Raw genomic sequence first — 17,036 nt, 5'->3', positions numbered from 1 at the left:
TTACAATAGGGGTGAAATAAAATGCTGCCGTGACTTTGTTGTGGCATACTGCTACAGCTTATGGTCAGCTTAACGCGTGTCGCACGTGGCAGTGAATGCTAACGTCCGAGGCTCGCCCCTATTGGGCTCGCTTAATTTCAGGCAGCTCTTTATCCTTAATCACCCCTGCCCAGGCAGAACCCTCTGAACCATCATCAACCAGGGTTTTGCAGTGCATCTCCATAATAACCATAACTAACATCCTTCCTTACCTTCGTAGGAATTACCATACGATAATGGCTGCAAACGATACGCATAGCGAGCTGGAAGATGTCGACAGTGCAGAACCAGTGCTCGCCAGTGACGATGATTCCGAAGCTGTAATCGATACAGAGCAGCTGTGGGGGCATATCGCTAGCTCCAAGGCAGCCCGACGCTGGAAATATGTCCGACTTCTCTTGGGAGCGGTTTCGCTTCTTGTGCTTGTTGGAATTTTCGTTCGATTATCGACGTGGAAGAGACCTTTCGATTGTAAGTTTGAAGCTGCTCCTGACCTCTCCTACTAAGGTTCTGTTGAATAGAGAAAGAAAAGGTTTGGCCAAGTCTAATTATCCCTTCCAGTCATATCTCACAAACAACCACAATTCTTCCCCGAGTACCAATCCCAGCGGGTTCAAATACGCTACGGCCCATTCACTATCCCTGGAAATGATCACAACAACGGGATGAGGAATTTCGAGATTCGTGACGCGAAAGCTCCATGCCAAAATTGTATGATAGTGTGGATGCAAGCAAGATTAGAGTTGCTTGAAGACGGACATGTTGGCGCGGAGGAAGAGCTGTGGCTGCATCACACTGTTCTACATAACGAGGCAAATGGAGCGTTGCATAATTGTGATAAAGCAAAGAGAAGGCAGAGGTTCTTTGCGACTGGGAATGAGAGGTCTGTTGTGGATTTGTCAGTCAATGGGTATGCCGTCTCACACCCGTTTTCCATTATTGTTGTACAAGAAATGGAACCGGGAGCTTCGTTGGAGGGAAATTGCTAATATGAACCAGAACCGAGAAAGTCGGATATTGGTTCGGTAATGGTGATACTATTTCCATGGATACTGAGCTCATGAATGCAAATGAGGGAGAGAGAACAGTGGCGGTGACTATTACCTACGAATATATCCCTTACCTGCCGGAGGAATTCTCTACCGCAACCCCTCTCTGGTTGGACATCGGGGGATGTCATTCTGAGATACCGGTTCCATCCAAGAATAACGAATTTGAATTGGGGAGCCCAGTCTGGACCTCGTCCATCAATGGCCGTGTGGTGACCGTTGTAAGCCATTTGCATGATGGTGGTGTCAATCTTCGTTTGCAAAAAGATGGACAGGACGTCTGCGTCAGCAAAGCGGAGTATGGATCAGTGAGCAGATCTGAAGGCCACCATTACGGCAGGGAAACTAGCCATATTACAAGAATGTTCGAATGTTATGGTGTTGGTAATATGAGCGTAGGGCAAGAGTGGACAGTGAAAGCACGGTACGACCTCGAGAAACATGAACCAATGTTAAATGGGTACGGAGAGCCTGAGCCAGTAATGGGGATTGCAATGGTATATGTTGTTGAAGATTGACTTTTGCGCTAGTTAAATTGCTTGCAATGTGGCGTTTCTATAATGACATTGACATACAGTCGGTCCGACCCAAACACGACAAAACGGTCGCTCTTTTACGCCCATAATAACTTTTCAACTACAATCTTTATTAATTTATACTAAGTAATGTGATTATAGAATAGAAGCAGGCAAAAAATACCTATTAATCGGATTTTTAATATAATTCGTGATTTATTAATAATTAAGGCCTAAAGTGTACGGACCCTTTTTACTTAATTGATTTTTGACTATATAAAGCGCAAAAATTGTTGAACTAGCTAAAGCAATATAGCTAGGGTCACGTGCTTGCAATGTAAACCAAGTAAAACGTACTGAATTGACTGCTGTTCTACAGTGGTAAGTAGCCCGTATATATATAGCCCTGAACCCCCTAAGTCACATGTACTAAATCCCTATGCCAGCTGAACCGATTACAGCTATACAGGGTATTCCAGCCGTACATGGTATTCCAGCTATACAGGGTATTCCAGCCGTACAGGGTATTCCAGCTATACAGGGTATTCCAGCCGTACAGGGTATTCCAGCTATACAGGGTATTCCAGCTGGACAGGGTATTAAGCTAGTGCACAGCCCCATGGCGTTCGGTTCCAGGGCTTACTAAGCCTATTAGGGGCCTCAGGCCCCTAATTTCAACAAAAATATTTGCTTGCTAAGGTCACGTGAGCCCGGATTTCAGGGAGAGATTAGGGTATCTCACTAGCCTTATTATTAATAGAATAATAATAATTAAGCCCTATAAGCTTAATAGAATCTTTCCAAGTACTAAATATAGCTTTTTCTAGTATTATATATATTATATATATAATAGAGCTATAATTATATAGGTTTCGAGCTTACTTTTAGCTAAACTAAATCCATAAACCTAGCTTCTTATTTAGCTACTTTTTTTTCCTTTCTTTTATATATTATCTTATTTATCTATTACCTTTTTAGATATTATTCTATAGTATTTTTGCTTTTTTATATATTAAGTAGCTTGTTTAATACTTAATTTCTTCTAATATATATTTATCTAGTAGAATATATAGTTACAAAACCTCTATATAGTCTTAATTAAATAAGCTTTAAGTGCCTCTACTACCTTAACCTTAGTATCTGGAAAGCTAACTTTCTTTACTTAATAAAATCGAGTTTTACTATATCCCTAGTATATCTTAATTAGGTTAATTTCGTAGTAGAACTTTAGTAGAAATATAGCCTTATATTCCCGCTCTATAATAAGCTCTTTAATTTGACTTTTTTCCTTAAAGAAGTCTTTATAATTCGAGAGTATATAAGCTAAATAGTACGTTTATTTAATAGCGGGAGGGTATTTAAAAAATATAGTATATTTAGTATTTTTTGAATACTTAAATCTTAAGCCAGGTATATTATACTCTCACTTAATAAGAATCTATTCTATATTTTTAGGTTCTTTTCCTTTATTTAAATTAAGTTACTAAAGGACTTATATAATGCCCTATAATCCCGGAATTATATATTCCGGTAAGAAATATATATTTCTTTTATAGAGCTTAATATTACTCTTTTTAATTTTTCCTGGTATTTTATTTATACTAAAGGCATTTAGTATATCTTTATTATATAAAGCATATATAGAAAACTAATTAAATATTAGAATAGCTATATAATTTGGGTATTTCTATTCAAATATATTAAGCATTCTAGTAACTTATACTAGTAGCTATTTTATATCTTACTAGGAGTCTCTATTTGAGCCTAAATATATAATTTAATAGATATTTAAATTAGGGTTATCCGGAATAAAAATGCCTTTATTATTTAGTACTCTAATATGCCTCTTAGGCCCTATAAATTTAGAATCGTGAATTAGCTTTTCTTTGCTCTTTCCTAGTATTTTTTACTAACTATTTACTAGCTAGAGGCTCTTTTTATAATTAAAACTATAGAAATAGCTCTTATTATAAAAGTATATTATATATACCTGAACTCTAATTAGAAGTAAAAGTTAAATTACATATTATATACTAGCTTTATTCTCTTCATACTAGACTATATATAATAAAAGCTCGTTTATTAATAGTAAAAATATCTCTTAATAATACTGAATTATATTAGGTTATTTATATCTATTTATATAAAGCCCTTTCTTAGTTATATAGTAATAAAAGCCGAGCCTAGGAAGCCATAAATAAGCTATATTATAAGTAATTAGCCTTTTAATTATTAATAATAATTAAGGTAAAATCTCCTAATTAATAGTATTTAGGAAGTTGTTTAGTAATATTATTTCAAGCTTTTAATTAATTAACTAAGTCTGGTAGGCTAGAAAAATATCTTTATTATTTAGATAAAAGGTATTATCTCTTTTATTATTCCTAGCCTCTAGTAAAATGCTATACTATTATTAATAGTAATTAAATAACTCCCTAATTTACTAAGCTAGTATCTTTCTATTATTAAAGCAGTAATTACTAGAAGCTACTAAAAGTAATATATTAATTCTCCCTAGTTAATATTGCCCTGGTTTTAGGAGCTATTAGATATAAGTTAGTAACTATATATAAAGTATATAAGTCTTTTATCTATACTAGCTTTATATTTATATTATTAAAGACTTCCTAATAAGTTATTTATATATCTAGAGCTTTATTATCTCTATAAGCATTTCTAATAAAAGTATCTAAAAGTAGCTTATTTATTCTATTATTTTTATTCTTAAGCTTTTGCTCTTTTCTTAATTATATATCCCTAAAAATATTAATTAGCCTCTTAATAATACCGAATTATAGCTTCTTTTATTTAAAAGATAATATAATTATAGGGATTTTAAGCCTAGTAATTTGAGTATCTTTTGTTTTCTAATTATATATATACTTTTATTAAGTTCTTAATAGCTTTACTAATTCCTTTATTAATTTGGAGATATATAAGCCTCTAGAAGCTAGAAATAGTATTAGTATACTTATATTATAATATAAAGATAAGAAACTTACTAGTCTATATTATAAGTCTCTGCTCCTACTATACAAATATAGGCCTCTCTAAAATAATTATCTTATTACTACTAATAATAAGCTTCTACTAAACCCAAAAGAAAGTTGAATTTTTAAGTTCTAACTTATTACTTTATCTAATATCTGAACTATTAGAATTATTCTCTATATTAGATGGTTTCTTATACCATTTATTAAGAGTTACTTGGATTATAGCTTCTTTAGCTAGGGTAAGAACTATAATTAAATCAAGAGTTAAATTAGCTCGCTTGCGCTTCTAAAGGCTTATAGAGATAGCTATTAGAAGTATTCAAAAAGGGTACTTGATTAGGTTTATAGTTATTGAGATATTAATATAATTATAGAAGAGCGGTTAACCTGGGGGGAATAGTTACATAATAACCAAAGTAAAAAAATAACTATATAAAGTATAAAAATATTTGCTTACTTAATTATATATATTATAACTCCCTTAATAATGAAGATATTATAATTTTGAGACTATAGAATTAATTCCTAGCATATCTAGTATAGTTTTAATTAATACGATTTATATTAATTAGTATTATAGTGGTTTTATTTTATTTTATTGTGTTTGGGTCGGACCGACTGTATTGAACTGATCATATGCATCTAACATGCCATTTCCGTTCAGCCCCGGAAGAAAGGCTGGAAAACATTTTCAGCCAAAAGCACTTGGACCGTTGCGGCGATCGATGTGAAGATTTGACCCAGGGGTCGCTTGACCCGATGTTGGGGATTATGTTGATGTTGAGTGTCTTGGTGAGGAGGAAGTTGATTATGATGTTCAGTGCCGAGGACTTCCATCCTGGCCCGAAGCTCTGCAGCTTGAGAGGTGGTAGAATCGTCAGTTTCAAGACCGGGCTCCGGGCCAGTCTTGGCTTTATCGAGCATGGCTTGAGCCCGCTCGAAGTGCCTGTACTTAACGCTGGCGCTACAGCAAGTGCTCCGAAGCTGAGTAACAACAAGCATGCACAGGTTGAGTTTATTTTTGCCAAGGGCCCGACGTAGCAGGATTGAGGACTTACATTCAAATAAATGAATCTGCATCACTAGAATCAATGGAGTGATCATGTGAATGGGGGAATCGATTAGTGTCGACTTAGAGTGTAGGAAAAAATGTCCCACATTATTGGTTTGAGGGGGTGGATGGCGTTGAGCTCTATGATCTTTTCCAAGATAGTATTAGTATTTAAAGCGGTTGTTCGTGTTTGTTCCAGCGCAGCTTCTTTGCTAGTAGCCCTTGACTTGATGCCTCGACCTAGCTTTGTTTCTAAAGAAATTCTATGACACCTCAACATGAAGTCGAAGATTCCCGAGCATGATAGCCCCAATTATGTGCTACGTAGTCGTATAGCTTGTTTAGTTGAAGGCGTTTCTCAAACTCCTCGTCATTTTGGCAAATTCCACTCTCGAACTCATTAAATGACAGGTATGTAACGCAGACTGTTGTGATATTAGTCTGTGTATCGGAGAACGATTGCCTTTACGTTCGCTCTAAGCATTCCTGTGTTGTGCAATGGACTAATCGAATAATCCCACTTTCCTCGTTAATTATAACTAACCCAGCATATACAGAGACTATGTCTTCAATCTGTGAAAAGTTCTCGTCGAGTTCAGATTCGCTAACTTCAACCCCAAGAGCGTGCTGAAGTTCTATAGTAGCAAGTTGGCCTCTTTGCACAGGTAATTCATGACAGGACTTGCCTAGCAATCTCCTCTTGATCTTTGATCTGGCCATTAATCCGTTCCATAGCATCCTCATATGCGTGGTCATATGCTCCAGATCCGGTAGCTAAGTTTTTCAAAGCAGCTCGGATAGCCTTTGGCGATCTCTTCCCGGTCAAGGATTCGAGATGGAGTTGTGTAAGTAGAAACCTAGTACGGTTAGTGTGATTCAGTTAATGCTCGAAATAGGGCTCATCCCCGACGCACCCCACTTCTCCAAGTTTATCCTGATCCTCTTGATTGTAAACCCTTCGGGAGGTCAGTGGCTCACCGTAGCCCACGGACGTAAATAGCTATCAAATAAAATCAAATCCCTTGATTATACGTATATGCCAATTCGAATATATCCCCTTGTTTTGAATTTTCTTTTTGAGGGGTGGTGGAGTGGTTCATTCTTCTTTGATGGCGACTAATTCACGCAATTCATTGGTTATATACAAGAATAGACTCGCCTTGAGTATGTTATGCCACCTTACGCCTTTTAGAAGGAGAGTCCTCTGTATCTTCTGCTTTCTCTTTCTGAAGCGATTTGCCGGTCTTCTGATTGAAATCGAATTCAAAAGTCGTCAGAGCATTCAACCCAAAATTATATCATTTGCGGCCAGTGATCGCTTTCCATTATTCGCTCGAGTGTACGCCCTGCTAACAACATTCTTGATTTGTCGTCTGTTTACTTCCTCCCTCGAAATTCTTTTGAGAAATTTCTCATCGAGCCATTTGTATCGGGCCCCTTTAGGAGATCTATGCGAGATAAATGTCTTCCAGAGCTGAAGTCTGGACCCAGTTGAGAAGGGCGGATAAGCGATTGAGAGATGAATTCGGGATTTGAAAGCGGGGTCTAGTGACTCGATACGGTTTGTTGTAAGGAACATAATCTCTTCGAGGTACTCTAATGCCTGCAAGAGCACTAGCACTCTGTCAGCTTTATGAGAGTAGCGAATATATAATAGGAAAACAAACCTGACACCAGTTCATTTCGGGCGAGTTCATTTGTAGATCTCTCTTCTATAAATACGTCTGCCTCATCTAGAAGCACTATCGCATTCTATTTTGTGGCTATACGGAGGGAGGATCTCAAAGTCTTTTCTACAGCAGGCGGTGGACTACCCAGATCACAACATCTAATATTGTACAACGGTCGCTGTGTGTATTCTGAAATGCTTTCTGTAGACTGATCAGATTCGGAGTCTCTAGGTATTAGAGAGGAAACAAACCTGCAGTAAATGTGTTGAAATTGGTACGCTATTATAGCTAGTTACTAGTCCTTCCAGCACCAGGTTCAACCACTAATTTAGGGTTCTCCACTCTCATTTGTCATACGTCCCTCGCCGAGTTTACCAAGCTTACTAGTATATCGTCATTTTGATCACTTTTGATTTATTAGCTAATTAATAATGTATCGGAGAAAGCGGGCTCGGCATTATCGATATCGCTAATAGGTAATGGGGATAAAGACCCTTACCTTGGACACTTTCTCCTCTGTTTTTGGACTTCACTCTCTTGTATCTAGTCATTCTGCAGACTATCAATCTCCAATATATCGATCATTTTCCCATAAAATGTTTTGCCTACACCTGGTGGCCCGTGCAACAAAAAGATGAGGCCCTTCCCTTTTGTTGAACTAGCTAGCTTGGCTAGCATCCATTCCTTCCACTCCAGGTTCAACCACTAATTCAGTTCGTCCGATTATTGGGTATTACTTACGTACGAGCACACCAATCGTTTATTAGTATTGCCATTCGATTACGTTCCGTAAACGTACGTTCAGGAATCAGATTAGTAAATCGTTCCCACCACCAAGTAAGTGCGGGGTAAATCACATAGTAGGCTGGAAATCAGGAATATAGCTAGGGAACCCATTCCCTCTGTTTTTATGGAATCACTCTCCTGTATCTAGTCAAAACTAGTCATTCTACAGATTATCAATCTCTAATATATTGATTTTCCACCGATAAATCGATCCCAGTTTAATAGGTTATGAGCCCGGATAGCGCCCACTAAGTGCTTTCACATGATCCTCAGGTTACGTGACCTCACTTAGTATTCACCTGTCCATTTCCGATTTTATTAAAATCATTAATTCTATTAAATTGCACCTACTATATTAGCCTTGTATTAGCAGAATTCACTAAAAATACAGCTATTTTTGGGCAAAAGTTCTCCGCAAAATCTGCTATACCGGATAGCAAAAAATCAGTATATATTACCTATAAAGGGACAAAAATCGAACCTCTCTCAGATAGTAATATCTATTCCTGGATAAATAATACCATAAATATCTTTATTATCGAAGATCTATAATAGTATATTAACCCAGATTAAGCTTCTGCTCTTATAGAATCGGCCCAAAAGGATAATAAAACGACTGCTCGTCAAGTAGTAATCGCTTATATGGTACTAAATCTACTTATTACCTATAATACCTGGTAATAATTCAAAGAAATCAAGCTTATATACCAGATCTGGATCCAGATTCAAGCTAAAGTAAACTAGCTAAAAGCTTAGAAAGAAGCTCTATATCTTTAATAGTTAGAAACTATTACGTTTGATTCTAATAAGAGAATAGATAACTTTATTAACTATATTAGCCATAAAATAGTTGAAATCAAGGGTATAAACAGGTTAATTTCGGATATTTCTATATCCGGATATCTGATTTATAGCCTTTTAAAGAAATATAACCTTTATAAACCCCTCCTGAATTCCATTAGAGCTAATATTAATAAACTAAAGCTGGAATTACTCAAAGCGGATACTTCTATTAAGGAAGACAAACTTAGGAATAAAACTCCTAATTCTATTTCTGATTCTATTCTAAAAGTACTAGCTACTCAAGGAAATTAATCAGGAAATCAGTTCAAAAACAAGAATAAAAAACCGAAATATCCCAAGGATCCAAATGTCTATTATATATTCTATAAGTATAAAAGATATAATATTAAGAACTATATAAGCTATAAATTAGCTTAGGAATTCTATAATTCTAAAGGAAAAGATACTAATTCTACTAGTAAAAAGGCGTCTTCTAATTCCAAAGCACCTATATATCCGAAAGTCTATACTATCAGAAAAACGATATTTAGTACCCTTTTTAGTAGGTAATTATCTAATGATTTTACGAATATCTAATATATTAATTCGGGTATTACGGATTATTTTACAGGGAGTAAAAGCTTTTTTATTACCTATAAAGAGATTAATTCATTTCTAATTATCCTTAGTAATAAATTAATAATTCTAATTAAGGGAAAAGAAATCATTCTTTTAGTTACTAAACCGGAGCTAAAAATTCAGTTTAGTAATATACTTTATAGCTCTTAATTCCGGAATAACTTCTTATTATTAATTCCCAAAATTATATAAGCTAGAGATAATATTATATTTTCCCAAGGGAATATCCGAATTATTAATAAAGAAATAACTATTATAACTAGTACCTTTAGTTCCTCTATAGGGCTATATTAGCTTAGCTAATTTGATTTAGGGCATGCCCTGAAAGTATTAAAATCGGAAGCTTTAGCCTCTCTGGAAATGTAATACTAGTAATATAAATATCTGAATGCGAAATATGTTCTGGAATTAGTAAACTATATTTATAGGCTTTAATTCAAGAACCAAAACCTATTCGATTATAATCTATATAATATGAATAAGATTACTAGGGCTAGTATAACTGAGCTATACCCTGAAAAACTACTTCCAGGGAAGTATATTATAATTGACTTATAGGGGCTATTAAGGGTTCTATCCCTTAGTAAGAACTCCTATATACTTTCTACTACTTATAAGGGTACTAAATATTATATAGTAGTATATAATTCGGATAGAAAGAGCTACTTTATAGATCTTTAGTATTAAGTAATTTTTTCTAAAACCTAAACTAGAAATAAAGTCAAGTACCTATACCTTAATAATATTCCAGAATTTATATTAGAATAAGTCAAGAACTAGTATAAATTAAAGGGCATTTGTTTAGAACTAATAATTACTTATATATCTGAATAGAATAGTATTTCTGAATATAGTATATATATAATTATTAAAGCAGAGTATATAGAGCTAGAATAATCAGGCTTACTATACGAGTTTTGGGAGGAAGTAGCTATATATGGGATTTATACTTATAATTAATACTACCTGCCTAAAATCGGTATAATTCTATATAAAGTATTCTATAGAATTAAACCGGATATTTCTAACCTATAGATATTCGGTTCCTTAGTATATATCTATATACCCAAGGAAATAGCCTTATAGTATAAGTATATGGCCAAGGCTTTTAAGGGTATTTTTACTAGCTATAGTAGTTCCGGATATTATATTTGGAACTCGTATAAGTAGATATTTATTATTTCTAACTATTATATTATTAAAGAATATATTAAGGGAATATATTTCCTGAATCCAGTATTCCAGTTATATAAAAGACTAGTTAGTACTACTAAAGATTATAATAATACTTCTAGTAATAATATATATAATCCCGATATAATTTATAGAGATACTATTATTATTAATACTGGAAATTAATAGCTTAATATTCTATTAGAAGATAATCGAGAAAATTACTCTAATATTAAAGGAGATACTGCTTAAAGCGTATTATATAACTAAATTAAGGGTGTTTCTAGTTCAAGCAAAGCTCCTGAATTCCTATTTGGGAATAATAACCAAGAACTAGAACTACTTGTAAATAGTTCTAATTCAGGTTTTATAATTCAGGAGGCGCCTATACTTTCCGAAATAATTCTAGTCAGGGGTAAATTAATCCCTAGACGTCCGAAATCGACTAGAATTACCGGAGAATAGCCTGATCCTCGTATTTTGCTAGTTATTAACCAGAATACCAAAGCTTTAAAAATTCCAATATTAATTAATAAAGCTTTTACTAGTTCTAATACCTATCTTTGGAAACCTTCTATTAGAAAGGAGCTATAATCCCATATATATAATTATATATAGGATCTAGTAATTAGAAAATACCAAAAAACCATCGGATATTATTAGTTATTCAAAATTAAGGCTAACGGGTATTATAAATTAAGGCTAGTAGTATAAGGCTATATCTAATAATATAGTATAGATTACTTTAAAACCTTTGCTCTAGTAGCTAGGCTTTCTACTATATATATTATATTAGCCTTAGCAGCTAAATATAGGCTCTATATTTAGTAAATAGATATCTAAATAGCCTTTCTCTATAGGAAATTAGAAGAAGAGTATTATATAAAATAACCTCCTGGTTTTATTAAAGGTACTAACCTGATTTGCCGCCTATAAAAGAGTATTTACGGGTTAAAACAAGCCCCTAGGGTTTAAAATCAGGTAATTAATAGTTTTTTCCATACTATTAGTTTCCTGAGATTATTTTATAATCCAGTCCTATATATATTCCAAGAGTATAAGATTAATTAGCTACCTCTTCTAATTACTATTTATATAGATAATATAATTATTATTAGTAAAAGTATAGCTCAAATTAATAAAATTAAGAAGTAACTCTATTAGAAATTCAATATAACTGATTTGAGAGAAATTAAAATACTTCTAGGTATGGAAATTATTCGTTTTCAGAACAGTTCTATATTCCTATACCAAAACCGATATCTTATAGATATATTCTAAAGGTATTAAATAGAAGGTTCCATTCCTATTTCTATACTAATAGCTCAAGCTATGGTTTCAGAAGGGGAAGATATTAATATTATAGAATATTAGAGTCATACGGGATTACTTATATAGCTATCCCTAGTATTAAGACCCGATTTTTGCTATACTACTGGATATTTGAGATATTCTAATTCCTGTTCTAAAGCCTCCTATAGCTCTATACAGAAGTATATAATGTAATATATTAAAGGATTACTTAATATAGGTATTCTATATAATGCTTTATCTAAAGAAGGACTTATTGGATACTCAGATACTGATTATAGAGGCGATTTACAGGACCATAAATCAATCTCCGGTATGGTTTTTACCCTATTTGGTAGAGCAATTAGCTAGGCCAGTACTAAACAGAAAACTGTAGTAACTGCTATTGTGGAAGCGGAGTATATTGCCCTTACTACGGCAGTCAAAGAAGCCCTATAGCTAAAGTAACTATTTAAAGAAATATCGATTCCTATAGGACTAATCGAGCTAAAAACGGATACTCAGGGAGCTCTTGATTTAGCTACGAATATACGATTTTCTCAGAAAACCAAGTATATTAATATTAGATATTATTTTATTAGGGACTATATTAATACCAAGGATATTGAGCTCAAGTATGTTCCTATATAGGAAATAATAGCTAATATTCTTACCAAACCATTGGCTAGACCCGCTTTTGAACTGCTACGTTTAAAGCTAGGTATTATTAGCCTTACTGATATCAAACCTCGACTGTAAGGAGAAGGCGTATTAAACTAGCTAGCTTGGCTAGTATCTATTCCTTCCACTCCAGGTTTAATTACTAATTTAGTTCGTCCGATTATTGGGTATTACTTATATACGAGTATACTAATCGTTTATTAGTATTGCTATTCGATTACGTTCCGTAAACATATATTCAGGAATCAGATTGGTAAATCGTTTCTACTACCAAGTAAGTGCGGGGTAAATCACATGGTAGGCTGGAAATCAGGAATATAGCTAGGGAACCCATTCCCTCTGTTTTTATGGAATTACTCTCCTGTATCTAGTCAAAACTAGTCATTCTACAGATTATCAATCTCCAATATATCGATTTTCCACCGATAAATCGATCCCAGTTCAATACCTTTCCCCTCTATCAAGTCATCGAGTGGCGCTGTCTCGACCCCTGGCGGTGGTATGAGAGACGATATCAAATCTTTCTGCTCCTGTGGAATGACCAGACGATCAAATGCATACGTATTGAAAGTTACGTCTCTCAGCCCAGTGACATCGATTATTCTCCAATGTTTAGGAATAAGGAAATATGTAGGTATTCTACTTCCACAGATGAGGAGCTGCTCGTCTGTAAGATTCAAGTAATCCTTGGTCTGTATACTGAAAGTCTTCAAACCTGCAATGAACTGAGGAGGTCTGGAATCGACGTTGATATAGAACTCCTTGCAGTCGACTATGACTCTCTCCAGCTTCTTCCCGCCCCAATTAGCTTATGTAATTTCGTGAAAAGGGATGCAACATACAGTCGTGGCTCGTAGTTTGCTCGCTGGGTCGCTCTGGGAGCATTCTGTTCTACCTCCATATAATTTGTGAGAACGCCACATAGTGAAGCCCATCGCCTACCCCGGGCTACTAACCCCTCTTTGATTCTTTTTTCGTCAACGTGGTATTCGAGAGGAAAAGTTTTGAGTTGGTTAAGAGGCTTACAGCCCTCATAACTTGCTATCTGGATCGTTCCGGCAACAAAACCAAAAGCGTGTCCGTCGCAGGCAATAATCTGATAACAAACTACCCAAACATCCGGAAGGTCATTTTTCTCCTCCAGTCGAAATTGTAGCAAGCGTTGGACTAATTCGGTCCCATTGAGATTTGATATAAAAGAGTTCCTGGCTTGAATGCCATCCAAAGGTGACGATGCTCGAGGCCGGGCGATGCCGTGTTGTTTTCGATCATATTCTTGAAGCTCGAGATCTCTTCCCGAAGGAGCTTGTCTACATACCGCAGACAGAAGCGAACATGTTTCTGCATGTTTTCATCCTGGGCGGCGGTGGCGTATGTTTCTAAGTCGGCGTAGTAATGGAATAGACATCGCGGCTCATCGAATATGTTTAGAGCCCCTTTCGTCTTGAAGTTAATACCAAGGTAGCTACCAACAACGTCTCGCAACGCTTGTTCGATGTATGGCGACTGGATTGATAGGCGAGTACTTTCCAGTTTTTTTGAGACAGTGTAGAATTTTGTGACGACAAGAGCAGCTTCACGGCTCGGGTTATTGTCCCATTGGAGCTCACTACTGGATCCAACTTGAAGCACAATGCGTTCACCACGAGAGACATACCGAACTTGGTACATATGTACCTCACAAATCTCACCAGTGTCAGATTCCACGCCTTTGCCCTCCAAGTCCGGTATTGAATCAGATTCCTCGTCCGATGTGTCTATCGACTCGTCCAAGACGGTCAGAGAATGAGCCTCATTGTCCAATGAGCTTGTTGACTCTGATGGAGATGACTTTTCCCCGGCTGCACTCTCTTGGCTGCCGCCTGATGTTGTTCTTGACCTCAATCTCTGACGTGTTGGCACAAGGCTAGGATTTGTGATGCGGGTTGAGCGGCGAATGGACTGGCAGGTAGAAAACATGCTAACCAGCTGTAAGGACGAAGAATTGAAGCGGCAAAGCAGCTTGGACGCGACGTTACTTGGAGAATTTCAAGCGATGGGACAATTTAAATTTTGTGGCCAATTCTTCAAGGAAAGATCGGAAAGGCTGTTGAAGATGGATATGGTTAGGTCACGGGCCGTTTGTGTTACACGGAAGGAGGGGCTTTGCCGGGCGGAATTTCTGGTCCAGTCTGCCAGACAAGGAATATCACGCTTTTGATATTTGTCTCACAATTCTTCTAAATCTGTTGTTGGATACGGCATCGAATGCTGATTAATGTGGATCAGTGCACTGAGGGTTCAAGGAAACACGTCTGGCGGATCAGAGTTAATGCTGACGAGATAAATCCTCAAATCAACGAGGCAAATGGATGCCTAGGCTACCTGAAGTATCCTGCATGCTCCCACCAAATCACATCTCTCGGACTGAACATCGTCACACAATCGTCAGAGTCCTTTCGGTGATGCACAGCGCGAGCATTTGGAACCTCCTGAGGTTCCAAGACATGAGTTGGCCGCCACGCTTCTGGTGGGTCGTTTCCCTGAATGCGGGCTGCCAACATCCACCACACGAGCAACACCACCAATGCCATTGTATGGTTGGTCCCGAATCGACTCCCGCCCCCATCGTTCCAGCATCTCACTGCCCCCAGTGGTCTCTGAGCCGAAAGCCTTGTTTCCCCTGCCTTGGCTCCCAGATACCGCCATCCCTGAAAACAGCCACTTTCGTTGGATAGTATCATACGGCCCCGGAAGCCGCATTTCCTAAAAGCACCATAAGCGTTAGGTACCTGAAACAAGCATTTGGCAACATTCATGCTCATACGCTGTCGGTTGTTGCTCATTGGACTCCATACTGCTTGACCGTAGCGTTGGGTCTCTGGATCAGAGAAGTTGACCGAGAAGACGAATTGGTATGGGCAAGAAGTTATGCAGGAGTTCACAATATCGAAAGTCGTTGATGCAACATGTAGTATGAAAAGATTGTTTCCAACAATTGGGAGAGAACCGCAACTCTAGGGCTTCTAAACTCTCCTATACTTGGATTGCCTGCCATTATATACATGAGCAACCAAATGGTCTTTTACTCAGAGAACCATTTGAGAACTTTGTTCAAGTCTTTGCCTCCCAAAACGGGCCCTATTTGGGGGACTCACCTGGGGTTTTCTCACCATAATCCCGCCGAAGGACTTTTGAGAACCTTTGGCAATTGAATGGATATAATATGAATCACTCCAGAGTCCCTTCTTGGTAAAGCAAGTTTCAACGGTATTGACAGCCATCCATCCCTTGCATCTTTCTGTGCAGACCTTCTGCGAACTTTTGAAGACCAGGAATGACCCAGTACGGAGAACGCGGCATAAAGTAACGGGATTACAGGTGCATGCATAATTATAGGGCCACTAATAGGGCCTGCAGTGTCTCAGCGAGCCCTGTAAGCCCCGTAATTACCTTCCAATAAAGGCGTAAGGCCCCTGAAAGCTCCCTGAAACATAATGTAGCCCGATTAGGAGGTTACATTAAGGCACAAGCTTTGATAGGGCCCTTAGCCCCTGTATTTTAGGCCTGCATCCGCAATCGGTAGCGGGGTAAAGCTCGCTTTACCCCCCTTCTCACCCCTCCCCAAGCTCTTTACTCACTCTCTTCTTTACTCTTACTTTCCTATTTAAAGCTAGTAATTATAGCTACCTTTAGTAATTTATTTGACTTTCCTAATTTATTAGATAACTAATTAGAGCCTTTCTCTCCTTCTAATTCCTCTGGTTTAGATAAATTAGCCTATAATAAAGCTACTAAAGATAAAGAGAATACCTAATATAATTTATTATCTAATTCAGAAAATAAAGATAATAATTTAATTATATCAAGCCTTATTCTTCTTCTTTATTCTTTTATAGCTACTTCTATAGCTTTTATTATACCCGATATTATATATAAAGAGCATTTTACTAGTACTAGAATTAAGGTTAATAGCCGGTTCCCCTCTTATTACGCTTTACTAGTAGTCGGGAAGAGCAAGTATCTCGTTTAATTAAGTATCCCACCGAGAAAATGCGGGCCCTAAAATTTACGTATAATTCTCACTAAAAAACACGTTTTATAATTATATATTTGGCCCAACTTATTAACTAATCCATTATTTAATTTATATATAAAGATTCCAAAAATAGATATATCTTTATTTCATTCTACTAGAATTAGAGAGATATCCTGGAAGTATTTCTATTATCTATATATTACGGAAGCTAATTACTATTATATGTTTAATAAGGCCTGTAAATAGTACCTTGAGAATAATAATTAAATAATTACTATTATAAGAATATATTAGATTATTCAAGCCGCAATTACCTATTTAAAGGCTATAAATACTTCTTTTAAATCTA

At 36.3% G+C, this 17,036-nt stretch overlaps 4 protein-coding genes across 4 annotated transcripts; 1 reads left to right on the top strand and 3 right to left on the bottom strand.

Moving 5' to 3' along the window:
• The first annotated feature begins 573 nt into the window (after nucleotides 1-573).
• Nucleotides 574-1,795, top strand: K444DRAFT_303947 (uncharacterized protein). Its single transcript, XM_024871750.1, has 2 exons — nucleotides 574-949; nucleotides 1,039-1,795. Exons 1-2 carry the CDS (start codon nucleotides 705-707, stop codon nucleotides 1,604-1,606), a joined length of 813 nt encoding a protein of 270 aa, XP_024741334.1. The 5' UTR covers nucleotides 574-704; the 3' UTR covers nucleotides 1,607-1,795.
• A 5,134-nt stretch (nucleotides 1,796-6,929) lies between these two features.
• On the bottom strand, nucleotides 6,930-7,995 carry K444DRAFT_640922 (uncharacterized protein; the record flags this gene model as incomplete). The annotated part of the gene is made up of 4 exons (XM_024884545.1): nucleotides 6,930-7,261; nucleotides 7,315-7,380; nucleotides 7,417-7,525; nucleotides 7,927-7,995. The coding sequence occupies 4 exons, from the start codon at nucleotides 7,993-7,995 to the stop codon at nucleotides 6,930-6,932; spliced, it is 576 nt and encodes a 191-aa protein (XP_024741333.1).
• Nucleotides 7,996-13,003: 5,008 nt separating this feature from the next.
• On the bottom strand, nucleotides 13,004-13,957 carry K444DRAFT_303930 (uncharacterized protein). The gene is made up of 2 exons (XM_024871749.1): nucleotides 13,512-13,957; nucleotides 13,004-13,460 (listed from the first exon to the last, which is right to left on the bottom strand). The coding sequence occupies exons 1-2, from the start codon at nucleotides 13,602-13,604 to the stop codon at nucleotides 13,056-13,058; spliced, it is 498 nt and encodes a 165-aa protein (XP_024741332.1). The 5' UTR covers nucleotides 13,605-13,957; the 3' UTR covers nucleotides 13,004-13,055.
• Nucleotides 13,837-14,693, bottom strand: K444DRAFT_713714 (uncharacterized protein; the record flags this gene model as incomplete). The annotated part of the gene is made up of 1 exon (XM_024888303.1): nucleotides 13,837-14,693. Exon 1 carries the CDS (start codon nucleotides 14,626-14,628, stop codon nucleotides 13,837-13,839), a length of 792 nt encoding a protein of 263 aa, XP_024741331.1. The 5' UTR covers nucleotides 14,629-14,693.
• Between the last annotated feature and the right edge of the window lie 2,343 nt (nucleotides 14,694-17,036).

This window comes from Hyaloscypha bicolor (assembly GCF_002865645.1).
Source record: "Hyaloscypha bicolor E unplaced genomic scaffold K444scaffold_28, whole genome shotgun sequence".
Classification (NCBI taxonomy): Eukaryota; Fungi; Ascomycota; class Leotiomycetes; order Helotiales; family Hyaloscyphaceae; genus Hyaloscypha; species Hyaloscypha bicolor.
This window is presented reverse-complemented; position numbering and strand designations above follow the sequence as displayed.

Excerpts from the sequence above, each read along its gene's own strand:
- K444DRAFT_303947 (XM_024871750.1), top strand. The coding sequence starts at position 705 with ATGAGGAATTTCGAGATTCGTGACGCGAAAGCTCCATGCCAAAATTGT. Across the intron at positions 950-1,038 it reads GTGGATTTGTCAGTCAATGG|AACCGAGAAAGTCGGATATT; the intron begins GTATGCCGTCTC and ends AATATGAACCAG.
- K444DRAFT_303930 (XM_024871749.1), bottom strand. The coding sequence starts at position 13,604 with ATGGGCTTCACTATGTGGCGTTCTCACAAATTATATGGAGGTAGAACA. Across the intron at positions 13,461-13,511 it reads GCAAACTACGAGCCACGACT|AAGCTGGAGAGAGTCATAGT; the intron begins GTATGTTGCATC and ends TGGGGCGGGAAG.